General features: G+C 35.9%; 1 protein-coding gene across 1 annotated transcript in view; it reads left to right on the forward strand.

Annotated features, from left to right (window-relative positions):
* The window catches only part of RSPO3 (R-spondin 3), an 87,013-nt gene that overhangs the window by 35,524 nt on the left and 26,713 nt on the right, over positions 1–24,776 (forward strand). Inside the window, exon 4 of the mRNA XM_030316288.1 lies at positions 4,324–4,521. Within this exon, the coding sequence (XP_030172148.1) occupies positions 4,324–4,521 (198 nt within the window). The remainder of the gene's footprint in view (positions 1–4,323; positions 4,522–24,776) is intronic.

Genomic DNA, 24,776 nt, shown 5'->3' on the forward strand with positions numbered 1-24,776 from the left:
CACAGATAGATCCCCCGTTAGAATCGAAAGTGCTGGAGCAATAACTCGAAAGTGGTGACTTAACTATTTCAAGTCCAGAAATAATTGAAACAGAAAACACTCATTTTTAAACAAAGTTTCTAAGAGAATGAAACAAATAGATGATATTTTAATGATAATTTCAAAAGCATCTGGAAAGCAACATTTCATGGCTCATTTTGGTTGAGTCTTCTTTTTTTCCCTTCTAGTCAATAAAGACACAGAAAAACTAGTTAGAAATAGGGTAAAACATACATGAGAAAGCACTTCAAGTTCATCTCTGTTAAGTCCTGAGGGCTGATGACTAAAGGTGATAAGTTCCAAACTGTGGAAAAAATAGGAAACAATTCTGTGGAGTATTCAAGGACAGAAAATCAGGATGAGTTGCAGAAAGTTTGTGCCATTTCTCTACCCAGAAAAAGGGGCACATGTTTAGATTTTCTTAGTTGTTTCAAGTGTAGTATTCAGTCCTTGAAAGGCTATTTATCTTCAATGTATTAATGCTTTTCTATCATAGAGAGCATTTAGCACTTGGCACTGTTAGATTAGCTAGTAAAGCTTACTGGTAATCCATACTACTATTTAGACGAAAAATATTCTTAAAACAATGAAATTTAAGAAATTTATATATTTTAGAATAGGGATTAGAAATCTAAAAGCCATTTAGCGAATCTGGCTCATTGAACAGTTAGGTATAAATCACCTAGGACACAGTGCAAATCCACAACTTTTGTTGAGAGCCAGCTCTTGTTGCTTGCTGTAAGGGATGTCTCCCAGCATGTGCTCTCTAGCCAACAAGTAGTAGGTGGGCTACGACTGAGGCTTGCCCCACGATTTCATGAAAAATGATGACCTGTTTGATTATCACAAAAGGACATTAAAGCCTATTCCTTTAGCAAATATGAAACTAGGACCCGGAGAGCTGAAATAATGACTCCAAGGACACAGTGTGAGTTATTGTCAGTGCTATTATTAGTACCTTGACTCTAGCTCTCTGTTGTTCACCAAAGATTTTGAAGAATGTGTCCCTCCCTCTCTTTCCTGAAATCTACATTATGTGACTTGTTTCTTATCCTGATTATTACTAAGAGGAAAGGTCATAACAGAGAAAATACCACTCTGATATAGTGCTAGAGTGAAAGACTTCTGCCTCAAAATATCTACTCCTCATGGTTTTCTGTCTTATTAGGCATAAATGTCCACTGAACCCAATTGTATAGGAGAATATATTTCTTCTACTTTATGCTGTAGATATTGCTTCCTTTCTGCACTGTCATTGTGCCATCCTCATCGCTCCTCTGGGAGAGTTGGCCTCATTCAAGTAGTCACAGAGGGAGATATCCAGCTTTAAACTGTGAGTAGCAAGGAACATGCCCTTGCTATGTTCTCAGTGTAGCCATGCAGTTAGTCAACAAGAATGAGAGCAAATGAGGGGCGCCTGGGTGGCGCAGTCGGTTAAGCGTCCGACTTCAGCCAGGTCACGATCTCGCGGTCCGTGAGTTCGAGCCCCGCGTCAGGCTCTGGGCTGATGGCTCGGAGCCTGGAGCCTGTTTCCAATTCTGTGTCTCCCTCTCTCTCTGCCCCTCCCCCGTTCATGCTCTGTCTCTCTCTGTCCCAAAAATAAATAAACGTTGAAAAAAAAATTAAAAAAAAAAAAAAAAAAAAAGAATGAGAGCAAATGAGTAATGCTGTCTTAAGGCCCTTACTGGTAGAACATCCAGTTCAGCTTTTCTTCCAATTCAAGAATTCCTTTTATAGCTTTGTAGACTGATGATCTATCACAGCATGACCATTTCTGGGGACAGGAAGCCAACTACTTTTTTGAGACCCTTGTTTCATTAGTGAATAGTTAAAGATTTCCAGGGGCACCCAGGTGGCTCAGTTGGTTAAGCACCCTACTCATAATTTCACCTCCACTCATGATCTCACAGTTCGTGGGTTTGAGCCCCTCATTGGGCTCTGTGCTGACAGTGTGGAGCCTGCTTGGGATTTGCTTTCTCCCCCCCACTCTCTGCCCCTTCCCACTTGCCCTGTTTCTCTCTCTCTCTCTCTCTCTCTCTCTCTCTCAAAATAAATAAATAAACTTTAAAAAACTGTGTTAAGATTTCCAGTGTTAAATTGTCCTTAATACAGAAAACAGAATAGAAAAAGGGTGTAATTTTGTTTTTTTCTTAATTACCTCTTAGCCAAATAATGCCCCAATTCTATGTTGTTCAGACCTGAATATAACTTAAATCATCCTTTTTGTTGTCTTTACATGTTTTTCAAAGTTTCCAATTTTTCAGAAATATTTTTTACACAGTAACATTATAGGTTCATTTTATAGTGTTTCTCTAGGAAAAGTTCTCCTCTTCTCAAGGATTTTTAACTATCCCTTCTTATTAGAGCTTTTTACTATCTGAACTCATCAATTTTAAATATTTCCTCTTTTTCTTCCTCAATGGAATTCTCTAATATTGTCATTAGAATTTAATTTTTAGAACCATTTATATCATATGACTAAGGACTCGTAATTGTAATTTTAAAAATCTTATTTTCTGAAGTCTAAATATCCATTTTCCTAGACTACTTTTACAATTGTGAAGAAGCCCCAAAGTTCTTAGTCATTTTCACATCATGGGTTTTTTTTTTTGTTTTTTCTTTTTGTTTTTGTTTTTTTAGTCCTCTTAAATGAATACTGGACAAAGTGACAGCTCACAAACTTTGATTTTCATTTTTCCATTTCCTTTCTCAGAGGTGTTTTTATTTGTTTTGTGTTAAAGAACCACTGTTTTTGTGTCATTAATATCAGGATGGGAGATACATCCTAACTGGCAAAAGATTATGATATCAGTAAGTGACTTCATTGTTCTGGTCTTTAATTCAAATCATGTTATAACTGAACATGAAACTAGTATAGGAGTGGTTCAGTAAAGTTCATTTTTTTACGTTCACAGAAACTTAAATTAACTTATCTAGTCATTTTCATTTAACTCTGTGTTACATTCAGATACCTGATGGTAACTACAAAACATGGAAAAAATGTATGGCAAATGGATTTAAATTTCTAAAACATCTAGGTTATATTTTTTGAGGCTGCATAAAAGATAGCATTCCACTCTAAAATGAGGATTTTTTTTTCATCAGAAGGAAGCAAGAAAGGTTAATGGAAAGTTGTGGAAAGAGAATCTTGTATCGTCGAAAGAATTATTGCTGCAAGCTATTTATTTCAGTTATTGTAAATTAGGAAGTTGTATGAACATAAATAAAATGATAGCATCTTGCAGATATTTATTTTCATTAGAAGTTCAGAAATCTGCTATAAGACCTTGGAAAGCCATGATTGAAAAGAAGGTATTAATATACAGAAAAGGGAAAAAAATCTACAAAAGAAGCTTTATAGAAATTACATCTGTTCAGCTTAGGAATCACTCCTTCAAGTTAATTCCAGAAGCAGCTTATCAACTGAAGTTGATCCAGAATCCACTTACATACATGCTGCTATGCCTGAAGAACACCCATTAATGAATGATAATATTTACGGGCACCTGGGGGGGCTCAGTCGGTTAAGTGTATGACTTTGGCTCAGGTCATGATTCAAGTTCATAAGTTTGAGCCCCACATCGGGCCTTGCGTTGACAGCTCAGAGCCTAGAGCCCTTTTTGGATTCTTTATCTCCTTCCCTCCCTCTCTCTCTCTCTCTCTCTGCCCCTCCCCTGCTCTATCTCTCCTTCAAAAATAAACATTTAAAAAAATTTTTTTAATTTAAATAATAATATTTAAGTACTCAACTGCACATGAAGCAGAAAAGGAAGTGAATTGTAGACAACGACCTGGATGCATTTTTTGCTTAACCATTTTCTAGCACAGAAGTTCTCAAAGTGTGTTCTTGGTACCTGCAAATCAGCATCACATGTATTGTTAGAAATGCACATTCTCACGAGGGGTGGGGTCTAGTTCATTCAGCAAGCCCTCCAGGTGCTTCTGTTGCATACTAAAGAAGTACACTAAAGATAGCACATAATAATGACTAGTCTATCAAGTTATGGTCAGGATCAATCAAAAATTAGAGCAGTGCTCTAGAAATTGTAAAGCATCGGTCAACTGTGAGCAATTAGATTAGTGCCTGGGTTAACAAATCTAAAGTGAAAAGTAAACCTAATGCAAAAATGAGTTTACCTGGCACTGTGAGCACTACAAATGTGAAAACATTTTATTCCTGTCTTTCTCTTTATTTTCATTTTCTTTAAATTACCTTGCGCAAGTTTGCTCTACAGGATTTCTGCTCAGAATTTGAGCAAGTTTGTTTCTGCTGTTCTGTTTCAGTGCACTGTGAGGCCAGTGAATGGAGTCCTTGGAGTCCATGCATGAAGAAAGGAAAAACATGTGGCTTCAAAAGAGGGACTGAAACACGGGTCCGAGAAATAACACAGCATCCATCAGCAAAGGGTAACCTGTGTCCCCCCACCAGTGAGACAAGAAAGTGTACAGTGCAAAGAAAGAAGTGTCAGAAGGGAGAACGAGGTACTATCATACTAACAAAATGTACTTATTTGAAGCCTCATAATTTTATGCAAATTTCACTTTATTTCTTAGGAAACAGTGTTATTGGTCATGTCTAAAACTCCAAAATGTGTACCAACCAAAGCATATGCTCTCTGTAAATTACAAAATATAGATATGCAATTTTTTTTTCAAAGTTTATTTATTTTTGGGACAGAGAGAGACAGAGCATGAACGGGCGAGGGGCAGAGAGAGAGGGAGACACAGAATCAGAAACAGGCTCCAGGCTTCGAGCCATCAGCCCAGAGCCTGACGCGGGGCTCGAACTCACAGACCGCGAGATCGTGACCTGGCTGAAGTAGGACGCTTAACCGACTGCGCCACCCAGGCGCCCCGCAATTTTTTTTTTTTAAATGGGAGTCTGGTATCAAAATTATAGAAGTATGTTAATTAAATCTTGATGAAGGAGGCTGCATTAGATATTTAGGCCTTTTTGTTTTGGGTCATTATCTTTCCTATCATCCGCCTTCCTGGTGCCTAGAACGCGTTTGAGAAGCCTCATAAACACAAGTTCTAACACCATTTGGTACAAGACCATAGTGAAGAGACTCCAGCCATCAACTTACTCCTTTTTTCATTGCCTACCATCAAAGTAGTACAATTCGGTTGTAAACTTTTCTAGCTAAATGTGTTTTAAAGGTTACCTAGTATTTTTTAAACACTTATATTTTTTTAATGTTTATTTATTTATTTTGAGAGAGAGATTGAGAGCAAGCAGGGGAGGGGCAGAGAGAGAGGGAGAGACAGAATCCCAAGCAGGCTCCACACCATCAGCATGGAATCCGACATGGGGCTCAAACTCATGAACCATGAGATTATGACCTGAGCTGAAATCAAGAGTCAGACACTTAACCGACTGGGCCACCCAGGCACCCCTAAACATTTAAATGAATATATGTTTTTAATATTGACTTTACATTTGAACTAAATGACCAAGGCCACATTTTATAAATATAAGCATTAATGAAGTTCGATCCCCAGATTTTTTTTCATGTTGTACTAACTTTGTAAACTAAGTTACAGAACTTATTAGATCAATCGTAAATAACTCTGTGTCAGAGCTTATTCTGAAGTCTTATGACTGCCAAGGAGAAATATACCATTTAATATAATGTTTTAGGGTAGTTAACTTCCACTTAGAAGATCTGCAGTTTATCTTTAAAATAGAATTTTTTGTCTTTCTCACTAATGTCCTCAACTCCACTGCTTACAAAGATATTATGTAGCTTTATATATCTATTGGTAGTTCTGTTGAGCCAATAAATGATCCTCAGTGAATTGCAGCTTGAAAGGACTTTGGCTGCCTCTGTAGTTGGATTTCCTGTGCTTATTTCATTCATTCATTCATTTATTCATTCAACATGTTTTCAATGAATTTTTACTCTGTGGCCAGACACACCACTAAGTCCTGGAAATTCACAACTGAATGGGGTAGTATACCTATCCTGAAGGTATATGCAGGGTCCAATGGAGGGTTGAGGTGTTTAAATAGATGAGAGCAATATCATATACAAAAGGGAGATTATAGATATGTGAACAAAATTTAGTGGGAACAGAGAGGAGGTTGTTGTGCAAACTTGAACATTGCTCATTTAAGAAAGATCTTGGGTCACTGGTACTTTGCAAAATGTCTTTCACTATATCAAAAGAGTTGGCCATTATCACGATGTATCCAGCCTGATGTTGCTATTAGTAATCAAGTAATTAATGTGATAAAATTTTTGAAGACATGGATGACTTTAAAGGGAACTTCAAGCTTTTGTAAATGTGTAAGATATTTTGATTAAAATTAGGTTTAAGGAATGAAAGTTGGCTAGGTCTTTCTGGCATTTGTTACCAATTAATTTAAAACATCTTAAATTTTAAAATTTGGATTTGGAAATCAAATATTTCATCACTCTACTTGTTGGTAAACTCCCATAGCTGTACACTTACTTATGTTTGTTAAATTTTCTTGGAATTTAATGACTTACAGGTGGTCCTTGCGCACATTATACTTTCACAAAGATTCTACATCACTAATCAGTATTCAGTATACTTGCCTTTTAAAATAGAAGTAAAGAAAACCTTATCCAATAGAAAAATTAAATTATGACATAATTCTTTTATTTGAGAATATTGAAAATGTCAGTTTTTTTTTTTTTTTATTTTTTTTTTTTTTAAATTTTTTTTTTTTTCAACGTTTATTTATTTTTGGGACAGAGAGAGACAGAGCATGAACGGGGGAGGGGCAGAGAGAGAGAGGGAGACACAGAATCAGAAACAGGCTCCAGGCTCTGAGCCATCAGCCCAGAGCCTGACGCGGGGCTCGAACTCCCGGACCGCGAGATCGTGACCTGGCTGAAGTCGGACGCTTAACCGACTGCGCCACCCAGGCGCCCCGAAAATGTCAGTTTTTAAAACTAGCCACACGTAAGACAAATAAAGCCACAAGAAGTTTAAAATAACCTATGGCATAAGCTTGGCTTAAGTTTCTTCTGGTCCTTGGGTGCCTGAGTGGCTCAGTCAGTGAAGTGTCCAACTCCTGATTTTAGCTCGGGTCATGATCCCATGGTTGGTGAGATTAAGCCCCATGTTGACTCTGTGCTGACAGTGCAGAGCCTGCTTGGGATTCTCTCTCTCCCTCTCTCTGGCCCTCTCCCTCACGCACACCCACTATCTCTCTCAACATAAATAAATAAACATTTTTTTTAAGTTTTCTGGTCCTTTTTCCTCCTTTATGAGCAGGATAAGTTACATTTACAAATAGAACTTTATACAACTAGAAAAATTTAGGAGCTTTATTCTTTTTCAGATTTGATAATGCGTAGACTACCAAGTGGGAAATATGGATCACATTTATAATTAAATTTCAAATTTAGTTCTACTTTTATTTAATCTCTATTCATCTTTATATATGTCTCAAAAATGTTTTCCCTAGTGGCTCATAAATTTAAGATAGGAAGGATACCACTTCTCCCTTCATTTCTTACTTCCCTAACTTAATAGTTTTCTTAGCTTCTCTTAATGATAACTTAACAAACATTCTATTTGAACATGAAGAAATCAAATAGCAAAGTAATTATGAATCTGGACATGCCACTATATCAAATATCATATCAAAATAATAATGTTACCCAGAGTCTTCTCATTTAAATTCTGAGATATATATTAGAAATACTTATGAAGCTATAAGAAGACAATTACAATAAAGTGAAAAAGATTTGACTTCTCCTACCATTGGCTTATAGACTCATAAATAAGATCTTTTATGTTCATGGTTTCAGCATTTCTAGATGAGTAAACTAAAAGATAAGGCTTTTAAAATAAAATTTATCCTAAATGGGTAAGGGGCACAAAGGAATCTACTCCTGAAATCATTGTTGTACCATATGCTAATTTGGATGTAAGTTTTAAAAAATAAAATATAAAAAAAACTAAACTAAAATAAAATAAAATAAAATAAAATTTAGCCTGAAAATCTTGAATTTAAACTTAAACTCCCTGTCTAAGAGGTTCACAATAGACAGAGGTAGATAACTCATATTTGGAAAAGGTATGGAGCATGTGTTCAGGATTTTTTTCTGCTGTGTTGTAATTGCCAAAGGCAAGGTCTCTGGGGAAGAATGATAAGATCCAGAAATGACTTTTCAAAATGTACACAAAGAAGAAGCTGAATTGAAGGAAGTAGTTTTTAGTAACAGTGAATTCTTCAAGTTGTGAGATGTATTTTAATATATGTTGAAAAAAATTGGTTGCAAAATCTTACACACATACACTCTTTTTACTAACATTCTTCTCATACTTAGTTCTAAGAAATGAATCTAAGGATATAAATGTAATTTTTGTAGCCCCCTAAATTTTTATCTGATGTTTGCCTCTTCTAAGATTATTTCCCTTACCTGACATATTGCCTTTTAATCAGTCTTAACTTCTCCCTCAATTCCCAACTTTAATAAGAAGTTATTACCATTGCAATATTGTCTAGCTTGAGCCTATCTCAATGAAATTATATATCTGAAATGTCAGCTGTATAAAATATATTTTAAGAGAGTATAAAGGCTAATGTATAGACTAGTTTCACATGAGCATTAAAACCATGTATTGAAATGGAAGTAAACAAGGAGGAAATGCATGTTCAACAGTTGTCAACTTACATTTATGAATTTTTGATAAACTGTTCATCATCATCTTAGATAAGGGGAAGTGAAACAGGACAGGAAATATATATGTGCCTGTGTTTGATGCCAAAGGGTGATACTGTGTGTGTAGGGGCATTGAGAGGTCAGAGGAAGGAGGATCACTAAACATGTTTCTCATTCATTTTTTACATTTCTTTAACTAAAGATAATTTCCTATAGATATTGGGCCTTAACGAAATTCACAAGAATGAAAGAAATTTAATTGTATGAAGAAGATACTAATTACTTATATGTAGCACATAATCTGGGAAAGAAAGGAGAAAGAAGAACAGAGTCATGGAAGAAATGGGGGAGGGTGTACTTTCTTGATTCAAGAATAAATAGCATCCTTCCTAGCAGAAAGAGAAAAGAAACTATTAAAATGAAAATATAGGCATACCTCAGAGATCATGTGGGTTTGGTTCCAGACCTCCATAATAAAGCAAATATTACAATAAAATGGGTCAAATTAATTTTTTTGTTTCCCAATACATATAAAAGTTATGTTCACACTATGCTATAGACTAGTAAGTGTGCAATAGCATTATATCTGAAAAAATAATGTACATACCTTAATTTTAAAATTCTTAATTGCTAAAAAGTGCTAACAATCATCATGAGTGAGTTGTAATCCTTTTGCTAGTGGTGGGTCTTTCTTCAGTGTTGATGACGGCTGACTGATTAGGGTGGTGGTTGCTGAGGATGGAGTGGATGTGGCAATTTCTTAAAATAAGACAATGAAGTTTGCCACATCAATTGACTCTTCCTTTCACAAATGATCTCTCTGTAGCTTGATAGCATTTTACCACAGTAGAATTCGTTCAAAATTGGAGTCAGTTCTCTCAAACCCTGTTGCTGTTTTATCAAGTAAGTTTATGTAATAATCTAAATCCTCTGCTGTCCTTTCAACCATGTTCACAACATCTTCACTGGAAGTAGATTCCATCTCAAGAAACCACTTTCTTTGCTTATCCATTAGAAGCAATTCCTCATCCAATCAGGTTTTATCATGAGACTGCAACAATTCAGTCACATTTTCAGGCTTCACTTCTCATCTGTAACTATGAAAACCCTATGCCATCGTCTTCCAATAGAAGGCTGGTTAGTCTGCATTGAAAATCAGCCATTTGGGGCGCCTGGGTGGCGCAGTCGGTTAAGCGTCCGACTTCAGCCAGGTCACGATCTCGCGGTCCAGGAGTTCGAGCCCCGCGTCAGGCTCTGGGCTGATGGCTCAGAGCCTGGAGCCTGTTTCCGATTCTATGTCTCCCTCTCTCTCTGCCCCTCCCCCGTTCATGCTCTGTCTCTCTCTGTCACAAAAATAAATAAACGTTGAAAAAAAAATTAAAAAAAAAATCAGCCATTTAGTGTAGCCATCTTCGTTAACGATCGTAGCTAGATCTTCTGGAGAACTTGCTGCAGCTTCTACATCAGCACTTGCTGCTTCACCTTACACTTTCCTGTTATGGAGACGGCTTCTTTCCTTAAACCTCATGAACTAACTAACCTGTGGTAGCTTCAAACTTTTCTTCTACAGCTTCTTCATATCTCTCAGCCTTCATAGAATTGAAGAGAATTAGGGCCTTGCTCTGGATTAGGCTTTGGCTTAAGGGAATGTTATGGCTAGTTTGATCTCCTATCCAGACTAATAAAACTTTCTCTATACCAGCAATAAGGCTATGTTGCTTTCTTATTATTCATATGTCCAGTGGAGCAGTACGTTTAATTTGCTTAAAGAACTTTTCCTTTTCATTCAAAACTTGGCTAACTAGCACAAGAAGCCTAGCTTTCAGTGTATCTCAGCTTTTAAAATGTCTTCCTCACTAAGCTTAACCATATCTGGCTTTTGGTTTCACATGAGAGATGTGGGACTCTTCCTATCACCTGAACAGTTAGAGGCTATCATAGGTTATTAATTGGCCTAATTTCAGTACTGTTGCATCTCAGGGTATAAGGAGACCCAAGAAGAGAGAGAGATGGGGGAAGAACCAGTCAGTGGAACAGTCAGAACACACACATTTATCAATTAGGTTCTCTGTCTTGTGAGGGTGCAGTTTGTGGTACCCCAAAACAATTACAATAGTAACATCAAAGATCACTGAGCACAGATCACCATAACAAACACAAAAATAATTTAAAAGTTTGAAATATTGCAGGGGTAAATATGATACAGAGACACAAAGTACCAAATGCTGTTGGTGCCAATAGACTAGCTGAGTGAAGGATTGCAACTAAACTTCAATTTGTAAAAAAACAAAACCAAAAACAAATAAACAAACAAACAAAATGCCATATCAGTGAAGCGCAATACAGCAATGTGCAATAAAATGAGGTAGTCTTGTAAGTAAAGTGTCCAGAGTCATTCCCAGGGATTAAATAAGTGTAGGGAATTATTGTATTATTTGAATATATTATATGTCGCCTTATGTGCCTTCTCCACATTAAAAGCAAAGTTGTAAAAGTCATCTTGGTTTCACATAAAGGAAAAATGTTACATGCTAATCCATAATTGTAATTAACCATTTCTTCAAATACCAGTATTATAAATATGCATTATGTTTTATCATGAGCATGGTATTTAAAATGACAGCAAAGTCAATTTTTAAAAATCAAGCAAATAAAAAATGAGTCTGCTTTGTTCCTAGGCTTGCTTCTCTGTCTTTTAGGTTACTTCTTAAAGTGTTTATAACAACTATTCCAGTATAGTTGAGTTTTCTGCAGGAAGAATTTGTATTAAATATGCATTCAAATTCAAAACAAGACATTTAGCAAAGATTCCCAGAACGATTCATCAGAACTCAACTAGATGCATTCATTAGCTCAAATTTGTAGTGTGCCAGTTGGCTAGAGTATTTGGATGATGTCCTCTCCCCACCTCACCTCATGGAGAACAACCAGCTGGCCTACACACTCATCCTGTGTTAGCACTGAAGGATGGGAGTTTTCTGCTCTTTCTCTACACCTAATTAATAGACTAGCCCTTTGAGATAGGTCAGAAAATATTCAGGAAAATACAGAGCAGAAATGATAACAGCATTAGAGGTGGTGATTCTCAACCACACATGATTTTGCTCCCCAGGAGACATTTCTGATTATCACAACTTGGAAGGAAACTCTACAGGCATCTAGCAGGTAGAGGCCAGGGATGTTGTTCTACTACAACACAGAGGACAGCTGCACACAGAAAAAATTATCTGCTAATCATACAAGGATGAGAAACGTTGATATAAACCTAACAATCTCTGTTTGTTATCCCTTCTCGGGGCCTATCCAGTCCCTACTGATACATATTGTTTGTTCAAATTCTGTGGCAGACCAGTTACCATCAATGAAAAACCTCATATGGTGTGACTCTTTGGTGAGAAGGACAAGATAGTGGGACAGAGGGGGAAATTTCATTTCCCAATATAAAGGCAACAATCAATTTTATTAAAAATTAGTATTGTTTGATTTAAAATATTCCAGCACAAAAATATTCAGGTATATTTAAAACTTGGAAGAAAGGTAGTCGATTGAAGTAAATAACACTCTTCACTCTCAGAGAAGTGGTTCTTGGTATAAATGTATGTACCTCCTCTCAAAAGTTAAGCCAACTTTTTTCATTTAATGTCCTCACTGGAGAAGCCTGACAGTTGTTTAATCACCACTTACCTTTGTCTTCACCAAAACTAATCATACAGCTATACCCATCTCTTGTCTTTTAACACTCTTCTCCCTATTAGGTGGAGTCATGTGAAATTGTCACTTTGTAGGTCATAAATGGCCAAATATTAGCAGTTTCAGATGGTTCAACCTAATACTTCAAAATTTTATCCTCTGAATTTTGTAAGTACTAAAACCAGACCTAGAGTGTGGTTGTTATAGATTGAAAGATTACAGTTTATATATACCTCAACCTAATTTAAATATTAGGCTTTTAAAAATAGTACAGGTGTACTACTTTTTTTGAAGGATATAGGCACTACTCATCTCTAAAGATCCCATAAATTCACAGTTCATCTTCAGATACTTTTCAGTCATGGTCACTCAAGGCCTCTTTCCTTATTTTAATCTGATTATTATTTTTTCTCCTTAGCTATATTACTCAACTTTTATTCCTTTTCTTAATCACCAGTGTCCCATTGAATCCTTGAAGCATCAAATTAGCTTGCAAACTCAATGGATACATGTCATAATTCATTACCCACACAGATAAAAGAAAGTTACAGCTGCTGTGACAGGCCACAACCTTTTTCACTGTTTCTCCTGGTATTGATATTACAATGGCAGGATCTTTGCAATCATTCTCTGCTGACCAGTTTTGTGGGTTGAAAACCATGCCACAATCCTTTCTATGTATAGTTTACTCCCTTCTATAAAACAGAGTAAACTATGTATAGTTTACTCCCTTCTATAAAACAGAGCACCTAGAAAGGTGTTGAAAAAAATGAAATGACAGTTACTAGGTTTCTTGCCTCTAACACATTTTTTTAAATGTTTTATTTGTTTTTGAGACAGAGACAGAGACATATGGGGGAGGGGCAGAGAGAGAGGGAGGCACAGAAGCTAAAGCAGGCGCCAGGCTCTGAGCTGTCACCACAGAGCCTGACACCCAAACTCATGAACTGCAAGATCATGAGCTGAGCTGAAGTCAGCCACTTAACCAACTGAGCTACCCAGGCACCCCAACCTCTAACATATTTTCTAATCCTATTGTATGCTCTTAAACTTCTCAGTGTTAAAGGAAAAGCTCTGTAGGAAATGAGAAGCTTTTTATTTCATGCCTTGCAATCCTAGGCACTATACCGTTTTTATCATTCAACCAGAAGTTATAATCTCTTTATAATGAATGCCAAGTTTCATTCCATTTTTCTGGCTATCCAGGATATTTGTCACATTATCCACGGTGGTCAGAGTCAGGTGAACATACTTATGGTAGGACATACTCAAGTGTTAGCATGATCTGTGCAGTCCCTTCCTTGCTATGGTGATAGAATCATTTTTAGGCTTCTCTGCTTTGTTGGTATATACCTTAGCATCCCTATTCTAAAAAAGTCTTTATGATAAATTATCCTTGTAAATGCCTGTATTTTCTGATACGTCTTTTTTGTGATGTTTATAAATAACTAATGCTTTTCAACCCATTAGTGTGTGTAACATGGCACACGCTAGTCAGAATAGAGTAGTAGCTGTACTATACAAAAGCATTCTTCAGTCCCTAAGCAAGCAAATGATCTTGCCTGTGCATGAGGGTTTCAGTTACTTTTGCTGCCTAACAACCGCAAAATGTAGAGGCTTAAAACAACAACCATTTATTTAACAATAAATGTGAGTGGGCAATTCAGGCCTAAACTCACTATGCACTTCTGGCTGGGCTCCCTCACATGGTTGGCTGGCTAGAGAACTCAGGAAATTGTGCTTGGTTTCTATCATCAATAAGATGGAGAAGGGGATCTATAGGGTTCCATGAGGGAGAGTATGAGGCGTTCCTTTTGAGGCTAGGCTCGGAACTAGCGTGATTTCACTTTCACCATATGCTGTAGGCCTATCAAGCTAGTCATAAGGTCAGTCCTGATTTAAGAGTTGAAGAAATAGATTTCACCTGTTGGTGGGAGAAGCTGCAAAATTACTTTTCAAGGTGGCTTGCGTATACAAGATTGGGTGGAGAGCTGTAACCATTTTTGCCACCTGCCACGAGGTCTTTCTCTTGGTTGCAGTTAGATGAGTGTGATTGCCCATTCATTCAACTTTTTTTTTAATACTTTCTAAGGTACTGTTTCTTCTTTTGTAAAAACACACTCAATAGTTAATACAGGAGATGTTGTATAGGAGACTATTTCCATTTTTCTTTCCAATTTGTATGTAATGAGAGGAATAGGAAGAATAAATAAAAATCCAGGCCAAGATACCCTCATATTCAACAAATATTTATTAAAAAAACACTGGCTATGTGCCAGGCTGAGGATATAGTACTGAACAAGAAAGGCAAAAGTCCCTACCATCATGGATATCTTATTCTAGATGTTGGCATCATGATATATGCCATTCCACAAGGTAGTGATTGCCTTGATCACCTCACTCCTAGCATAGAACTGTGTTAAGTTTTCATCTTTGCAGTTTCCTCCATCAGCAGCTGTAGTCTTGACTGGAGTTTGCTAACACAGTCACAGACATTTCGTTTATGCTGGCAAAAATGAAATATCTTTGACTACTTTTGTTTTGGTCTCAAGGCGAATATATGTATTTCTTCTGTGACCACCACGTTGATGTGCTAATCTGTGTTTGTAAGACAGCTAAGCAGGGTTAAAGATACAGCTTGTGGCTATGGAACAGAGCTGAGTTAACAGGCCCTTTGGAGAAATGACCCCGAGACCTTGGCTTCATTTGCAGCCTGTTCTAGCCAACTGAGATCCCTGCCAATTAGGAGGGTTCCCTAGAGAGAGACTCGGAGAGCATCAGCATAAATTTAAATTCTGGACCCCCAAGTACAGTTTCCAAAAGAGCTTTCTTGTCCTTTGCTAATTACAAAGTAAACATTTCTCCAGCAAAAAGACACTTCCCCCTTTCATGCTTCTGTCCTCCTTCCCACCTCCCTAACACAGTCACTCCTTGAAACTGCTGGTGTTGCTGAAACCTCTTTGGCAGAGAAGACACCCCACATTTGAAGGCACAAAAGAATTATTCTTTCCATAGATCATTATCTTGTCCTCTTTTTATCTACTTCAGCAACTTCGTCATGGAAGCATTATAGGCTAACTTTGTAGATTGTCGTAGCCTGGAAGAAAGGAGTTAGGCCTCCCAAGAGGTGTGACCAGGCAAATACAACCAGATTACAATTAAATTCTGTGACATCATTGAAACAGAAACATTCTCAACCTTGTTTGCATTAAAACTATATCATTTTTAGCATCATGAATGGAAATGCACCACTCAAACAGTGTAATCTTTATACATTGCTGTCAAACCAGACCCCAAATAGAATGAGGTATAATTTTTAATGATGGACAAATCCAAGCATAAAGTGTCTGGCACCAGTGGGCTATTATTATTAACATGTACAAAATGAGTGTGAATTGTAAAGTCATCAAAACCTCTTAATCCACTATGTTTCTGCTCCCTTCTATGTCTATTGATTGCTCTTTCCTTCTTTCTTTCTCTTCTTTCTTTCTTTCTTTCTTTCTTTCTTTCTTTCTTTCTTTCTTTTTCTTTCTTTTTTAAATTTTTGTTTGTTTTTGAGAGAGAGAGAGAGAGAGAGAGAGAGAGAGAATGCAAGCAGGGGAGGGGCAGAGAGAGAGGGAGACACAAAATCTGAAACAGGCTCCAGTCTCTGAACTGTCAGCCCAGAGCTCAATGCAGGGCCCAAACCCACGAACCGTGAGATCATGACCTGAGCCAAAGTTTTAGTTACAAAAGTAAAAAATCCAACATTTTAGTTAAAAATGACAGATTTCAAGTTAACTTAAGCAATAAGAAAGCTACTGGCTTAGGCACAGTTTGCTCTAAGGGCTCAAACAATATCATTTGCTCTTTCTCATCATTTCAATTCATCCTGCTTCTGTTACTCTTTGTTAATTGGCATTGCTCTCTTCTGCTGCAGAACCTCTCTCTATTCAAGAGAAAAGCTGACTCTGGGCAGCCCTAATTCTATATCCATGTTGTTCTCAATCCAAAAGGATAGTGTGCTCTCCCTTCTAGTATTTATTCATCCATTCTCATTAAAGGACTCAACATGACCCTGCTTGGGTCACATGTCTATCCCTTTGAACCAATCACTGGCAGGGGAACTAGAGTCTTATGATTGGTCTGCCAATTGGTTGCATGCCCACCCTTGAAGCCAAGGGACATGTGGGCTATTCTGAGTGGTAGTTCTACATAGATATAAGGATGCTTGGCTGACAAAATGTTACAAATTACCTCCTTCAAAAAAAGAAATTCAAAAATGTTAAAATTGAGAGGTTTATACACTTCTGTAGGGTAATCCTTGTCCAATATTATTCATGAAGAAAAAAATTTAAGTGAGGAAGAGTAACCTAAGTTCTACTCTCTCTGTTTTAGACTAGAGAGGCATGTCCAGCATAATACTAATAATAATTTAACTTATTTGTTTTCTGATATCTCTGGTTTGCTGGAAACATTTTTATGTGAGTAAAGTGGCCCTGAAATGAATAGAAAAAGAATCCACAACTCCTACAAGTGGTTTCTGGGATTGATTTGTGCAAGCTAAAGTGAAGACGTGTCCAATTCTAGCTGCTGAGTGTTCTGTGTGAAATGTACCAGTGTGGGTAATGACCTTTTGCTTGATTATGCACCAGGTCACTGGAACTTTAAAATTAACTCAAACCTAATTACTGAACTCTTGTGTTTATACTGTGTATACAACACCCGGTCATAACTCTAGCCTCTGTGAGCCGAGACGGCCGTAATTGAGAAATATGCCTTGTAAAGGGTTGTTTTGTTTATTTGTTGTTTCTACTGAAAAAGCCTGCTTTTCTTATTTGTGCAAAGGATCAGATTTAAGAAAGAGTTTCTGAACAGAGTCCAGTTACATTTAATATCTTCATGCAAGACATGTACATTTCTAAATAAGATATTATTTTTATTTTTGCATTACATAAAATTTAATGTCTAGAAGTATAATGCTACTTATTTCTCACTGATTTTAGAATAATACCACATTTTAAGGAATATAAACATAACTAATCACACACTTGGGAAATATGAATAATTGCTAATTTCAAAAATTAGACATACAGTATATGCATACTTAAGATCAACAGTTAATATCTAATTAATTGCAATCTTATTATCCTAATTGACAGAAATAATAACCTAGTTTTCCATAATGTAATTAGCATAATGCCATTTTGATAGCTAATTATTTATGGAATATGTATATATGATAGTGAAGTACCCCTCAGAATAATAAATACATACTATAAACATCTGATGTGATGTATATCATATCCAACCAACACCAAAATCATAAAGGGATTTGTTTTCTTTCAAATTTGGTTTATTTAAATAGCTAAAACACAGTTTACTAAAGTATTTCATGGGCAAACCTCTGGTGGATTTACACTTGTTCAATTTGTCATTTTGCTTTGAATTGTGTAGGAAAAGGGAGTTTTTCTATTTAATTTCTCTGCCTCAGCCCTTTGGCTTCTGACCATGTTTGATGCCCTTAATGCCTCCGCTCCTGCCTTATCATCCTTTCCTCCCATCCCTGCAGCCTTCCTCAATTTTCCAAGAATTGTCTCCTTGTGGAATCGTTCTTTTCATGTTCACAGTCTTCAAAATATGTTGAATATTTGCAATGTCAGCTTGGTGAAGTCAAAAAGTACTAAAATAGCTAGAAAGGCAAAACCATCTCAGTTCCACTCTGGATTTGCTGTTTATTTTAAGGGTTTTTGTTTAGTTTTCACAAAAGCATTTGTTTTTTAATATCAATAACGGTATACATTCTACATTATGTATAAGATACAATAATGGCATATATACCAATGTACCATAATGGTGTAATGGATAGTAAAATTTGTTCCCTTTTACTTTTATTACCATAATTAAAATCTCTATAATGTCAGTGAACTTGTGCACTCACTTTCCATCAAAGGTAGAAGGGGTGAGATATATCATAGTATTTAAAATACAGGCTGAGGGGCACCTGGGTGGCTCAGTTGGTTAAGCATCTGATGTCACCTTAGGTCATGATCTCACGGTTCATGCGTTCAAGCCCCACATTGGGCTTCACCCCACCAGTGTGGAGCCTGCTTGGGATTCTCCCTCTTCCTCTCTCTCAGCCAACTCTCTCTCTCAAAAACAAATAAACTTTAAAAAAATTAATATATAAACAAAATAAAACACAGGTTCTGAAACCAGAGTACCTATTTTCAAATTTCAGTTGTGTTTTTAACTAACTCTATAACTTTAATTATTTAGCCTTCGTATACCCCATTTTCCTCATCTGAAAAATTGGGATGATAACAGTGACCATATCTCAGAGTTATAGCGAGGAGCTAATGAGTGTGTATAAGACTCTGAGACTTGTATCTGGCACATGATAAGCACTTCATAATTGTGAGCTCTCATATAAAATGGAGTCCCAGACATTGGATGGATAAATCAGAAGATGTGCACATTTTAAATATAAATTTAAATTTTACTCCCCCAGATTATTTTTTCAAAAAGGTTTTAACAGTTCACATTTGCAGTATATCAGACATGCTTATTTTTATTATCCTTGCCAGAACTGGATGATGTTAGTCCTTTAAACTCTTGCCAATCTGATGGGTTAACAATGATATCCTATTGTTTATTATAGGCATTTTTCTGACTAAGAATAAGGCTAATCACATGGTTATTAGTTATTTGCATTTCTACAGAACACCTATTTACATGTTTTGCCCATGTTTCTGTTGAGTGATTTCTGAATCATTTGTGGGAACTCTTTGTATAATAGGGATATCAACCTTTTGTCACGTATATAGCAAATATTTCTCTTACTCTGTTATTTATTTGACTATAGTGTGTTTTCTTATCTTTTAAATAATGACAACTTTTTCTTCGAGGTTGCTGATTTTTTTAAAAATTTGTTAGATACTGTAATCTTAAATGTGTGAGTGTTTATTCAATAAACATTTGTTGGGCAGCATTTGTGTATTAGACAGTACTGGATACACTACTAGTGTAATATATTCGTGTATACATACATATAAGCTATCTTGCCCCATGTCCTTCATAAACTCACTTTTGCCTCTGGTGGTGTAATTAAAAAGATGTGTATGTTAGGACCAATCTTACTCCTCTTGTATAATAGTAGTACCATGTGAAACATCAGAATAAGAAAGTCAAAAGACACCTTAGAGATAAATGGTTCATCCTTTTTTGGCCATAAATGACCTAAAGAGATTAAGTAACTTTGCCCAAGTGGCTTTGTCACAAGGCTGGTAATGACAGAAGGGTAATGAGAATCCCAGTACATTGCACTTTTCACTGTATCATTCTGCTTTACCGACACAATATTTTCTGTTGTATTATTACTTCCACTAACAACTGTGTTGATGTTAGTAATTCAATTTGTGGAACTATACAGATATTTAATAATGTGCCCTAACTTCACTGTGCTTTCTCCTTTTTTGAATCACTTCTTATCAGTTCTATTTTTAAACAGCAAAATAATCCATCTACTTGAACTATCCTTCGTTCCTACAATGGAAAGAGAGTCTCCCCTCAATTAGTTAGGTCTTTCTCAGTAAGTTTTTTCTCATTGCCTGAAGTGAATTAGGGCCAGATATTCTGTAAAGTACATTTGAGTGTTAAGCTGAATCCTCCCTGGAAATGTAGTCTGGGAAGGGTCACTAAAAGGAACCAAATAAAAAAGTAATGAAGAGGCATGTAATAGATATCTCATAGGGAGAAGAGTGGCCTTTTTGATGCGTGTTTTACCAAGTCTTGTTTTGCTCCTGGTAATAGATTGCTGGGCTATTTATAGATGCTTGCAAGATGAGAAGATTGGATTAGAAAAGTAGTTTTCAGATGGGTTGTAGTGACAGAACCCTCTGCTTTATTGAAATCATATGCACATCCCCATATATAAAATAGATAAAAAAATACAAGTGCTTGTTGTTAGTGAGATCTGGAGAAATTGGAACCTATGTGCACTGTTAGTAAAAAAACAGCATGCTGGTTCTGCAGAAAATTAAGAATAGACTTACCATATGATCCACCAGTTCCACATCTAGATATATATCCAAAATAATTGAAAATAGGGTCTCAAAGATATATTGGTACACCCATGTTTATAGCAACATTGTTAACAATAGCCAAAAGATAGAAGCAACTCAAGTGTCCATCAACAGATCAATGGATAAACAAAATGTAGTGCATACATATACAATAGAATGTTATTCCACCTTAAAAGGAAGAAAATACTCCAGGGAATGAAAGGGTGGTTCAACATCTGCAAATTAAATAATGCAATGTACAGCATTAGCAAGATGAAGGATAAAAATCATATGATCATCTCAATAGATGCAGAAAAAGCATTTGATAAAATTCAAAATCCATTTATGATAAAACTCTCAACAAAGTGAGCATAGAGGGAACATACCTCGACATAATTAAGGCCATATGTGACAAGCCCACAGCTAACATCAAATTCAACAGAAAAGATGGAAGCTTTTCCTCTAAGATCAGAAGGAAGACAAGGATGCTCACTCTCCCCACTTTTATTTGTCATAGAACTGGAAGTCCTTGCCAGAGCAGATAGGCAATAAAAAGAAATTTAAAAACATCTAAATTGGAAAGGAAGATGTAAAACTGTCAGTATTTGTGGATGACATGATTTTATATGTAGAAAACCTTAATGACTGCACCAAAAAACCTGTTAGAACTAATGTGAATTCAGTAAAGTAGCAGAGTACAAAATCAGTATACAAAATTTAGTTGCATCTCTATATGCCAATAATGAGCTGTCAGAAAAAGAAATTTAAAAATAATCCCATTATAATTGCATCACAAAGAACAAAATACCTAGGAATAGATTTAACCAAGGAAGTGAAAGACCTGTACACTGAAAACTATAAGTTATTGATGAAAGAAATTGAAGAAGACAAAGAAATGGAAAGATATTTCATTCTCATAGATTGGAAGAATTAATGTTATTAAAATGTCCATATTATGAAAAGCAATCTATACATTCAGTGAAGTCCTTATCAAAATTCCAATGACATTTTTCACAGAAATAGAACAAACTATCCTAAAATTTGTATGGAACCACAAAATACACTGGCTAGCCAAAACAATCTTGAGAAAGAACAAATATGGAGGCATCATGCTCCCTGATTACAAAACTATATTACAAAAGTAATCAAGAGTATGGTATTGGTATAAAAACAGATGCACAGATCAATGAAACAGAATAGAGAATCCAGCAATAAACCCACACACAAAAATGGTCAATTCATTTATAACAAAGGAGGCGAGAATATACAGTGAAGAAAAGATGGTCTCATCAATTAAATGGTGTTGGGAAAACTGGACAGCTACATACAAAAGAATGACACCATACACAAAAATTAACTCAAAATGGATTAAAGACTTGAATGTAACACCTGAAACTCTTAGAAGAAAACATAGTTGGTAAGATACTTGACATAAGTCATGGCAAGAAAATTTTGTGTCTGACTCCAAGAGCAAAGACAACAAAAACAAAAATAAACAAGTGTGATTACATCAAACTAAAAAGCTTCTGCATAGTAAACTGTCAACCTAAAAGACAATCATTGGGGCACCTGGGTGGCTCAGTCAATTAAGCATCCAACTTTGGCTCAGGTCATGATCTTGCAGTCTGTGGGGTTCAAGCCCCATGTAGGGCTCTGTGTTGACAGCTCAGAGCCTGGAGCCTGCTTTGGACTCTGTGTCTCCCCTTCTGTTTGCACCTCCCCTGCTCACACTCTCTCTGTCTCTCTCAAAAATAAATAAACATTAATTTTTTTAATAAATAAAACTAAATAAAAGACAATCATCTACTGAAAGGGAGAAAATACTTTCAAATCCTATATGTGACAGGTAGTTAATATCCAAAATGTATAAGGAACTCATACAACTCAATATATAAAGAACTCATACAACCCCAATTCAGGGGATCCGAATAGACATTTTTCCAAAGCAGATATATATATGGCCAAGAGGACATGAAAAGATGCTCAGCATCGCTGATCACCAGGGAAATGCAAATCAAAACCACAATGAGATGTTATAGTGACACCTATTAGAATGGCCAATATCAAAATAACAAGAAATAATGTATTGACAAGGATATGAATAAAAGGGGATCCTCATCCACTGTTGGTGGGAGTGTAAATTGATATAGCCACTATGGAAAGTCGCATGGATGTTCCTCAAAAAGTTAAAAATAGGACTACCATATGATCCAGCAGTTCGACTTCTGGGTATTTATCTGAAGGAAATGAAAACACTAACTTGAAAAGATATATACAGCCCCATGTTTATTGCAGCATTATTTACCACACACACACACACACACACACACACACACACACACACACACAGTGGAATACTACTCAGCCATAAAAAAGAATGAAATCATGACATTTGCAGCAACATCAATGATGGATGAAACTTGAGGGTATTATGCTAAGTGAAATAGGTCAGACAGAGAAAGGCAAATACCATATGATTTCATTTATATGTGGATTCTAAAAAGCAACTAACCAAACCAAACCAAACAAAAATCATAGATACAGAGAACAGAATGGTAGTTGCCAGAGGGAGTGGTTAGAGGAGTAGGCAAAACAAGTGAAAGGGGTTAAAAAGTACAAAATCCCAGTTTTAGAATAAATAAGTCATGGGGATATAATGTACAGCATGATAGCTACAATAATATTATAGAATATACTTGAGAGTAAATCCAAAAAATCAACTTTGTATGGTGACAGATGGTAACTAGGCTTGTTGTGGTGATAATTTCACAATATATACAAATAACAAATCATTATGTTGAACACCTGAAACCAATATAATGTTATATGGCAATTATACCTCAATTAAAAAAAAATTTAAAGGAAATAAATTGTCCCATTCTACAACACGGATGAAACTTGAAGACACAATGCTGAGTGAAATACGCCAGTCACACAAAGACAAATACTGTTTGATTCCACTTATATGAGGTACCTAAAGAAGTCAAATTCATAGAGACAGGAAGTAGAATGGTGGTTGCCAGGGAGTGGGGGTAGCAGAGAATGGGGAATTGCTATTTAATGGGTACTGAATTTCAGTTTTGCAAGACAAAAAGATTTCTGGAAATGGATGGTGCTGATGGTTCCACAACAGTGTACTCAGTGCCACTGACCTGTGTACTTAAACATGATTAATATGGTAAATCTTGTCATCTGCATTTTACTGCAATATAAAATAATTTAAAAATACAGAAGTGCTTGTGTTGAATTAGTGCTAACTAACCAATTTACCACGTGCTAGAATACTCTTTAAACGATCATTAAATAAGATGGTTTATGAAATCTCTTTTATGTTTTTCAGTTAGATTCAGGTAAAACATGAACTTGATATTGTATGGACACTTTACTAGAGTAAAGTATTTTTTTCTTAGGAAAATTACTTGAATCTTGGAAGGGAAGAATATATCAGTGTGCCCCCCAGTGTGCATCATGCAGAGGTTATGTCAGACATCTTAATGTATATTATACTGTAGCTGTAGGATGTTGTAGGGTGACAAGAAATAAGGAGCTGTGAACGCTAGCTCTTTCAGGAAATACTAACATGATGGGCTTTGTATTTGTTGTTTCTTGGTTTTTCCTCAAATCTGTATTCACTTTTACTGATTTATGGAAGTGTAGCTTCCATATTAACATCTGAAGCAGCAGAAATATGGGAAAAAAGACATTCCTAACACATACACTTGTACACATAACCTTTAACTTGTAATAAATGCAATGCATTGAATCATTTTGAATATCTTTTCTTATTATTGGTCCCACCCAATCCCCGGACACAATGCTTTTTCAGACTTTCTGTCATTTATCTCTCTTTTTTTGATTGCTAAATGCATAATCCAAAATACTAGGTTGCAAACCAGCCTAAACTTGGCTGGAGCTTAGGGGCTTAGGAACACTTTTTATATAAACTCTAAGAGGTCAAATTTAGAAAAATCTCAGCTGCTTTACTTGGATCCCATGAGCCACTGGCCATTTATAATTAATATTAATAAATGGCAGATGACAGATGTTTATTGCTTAACTAAAAATGTGTGTGTGCAATACTAAATTTTTTAAAAATTAAAGACACAAAGGACTTGAATATATATATTGAATATAATGAATATATTATTTATATACACATAAATATATATATTTGGAATAATGAATATATATATTGAATATAAGGAATATATATATATATTTGGAATTTTATATATAATATAATATAATATATTTTAAATATATATATTTGGAATATATATATATATATATATATTTGGAATAATGAAAAGAATAAAACTACCAACATATAATCCAGAATCCTCTAACTGTAAACACCCAA

Source organism: Lynx canadensis, chromosome B2, assembly GCF_007474595.2.
Source record: "Lynx canadensis isolate LIC74 chromosome B2, mLynCan4.pri.v2, whole genome shotgun sequence".
Taxonomy (NCBI): domain Eukaryota; kingdom Metazoa; phylum Chordata; class Mammalia; order Carnivora; family Felidae; genus Lynx; species Lynx canadensis.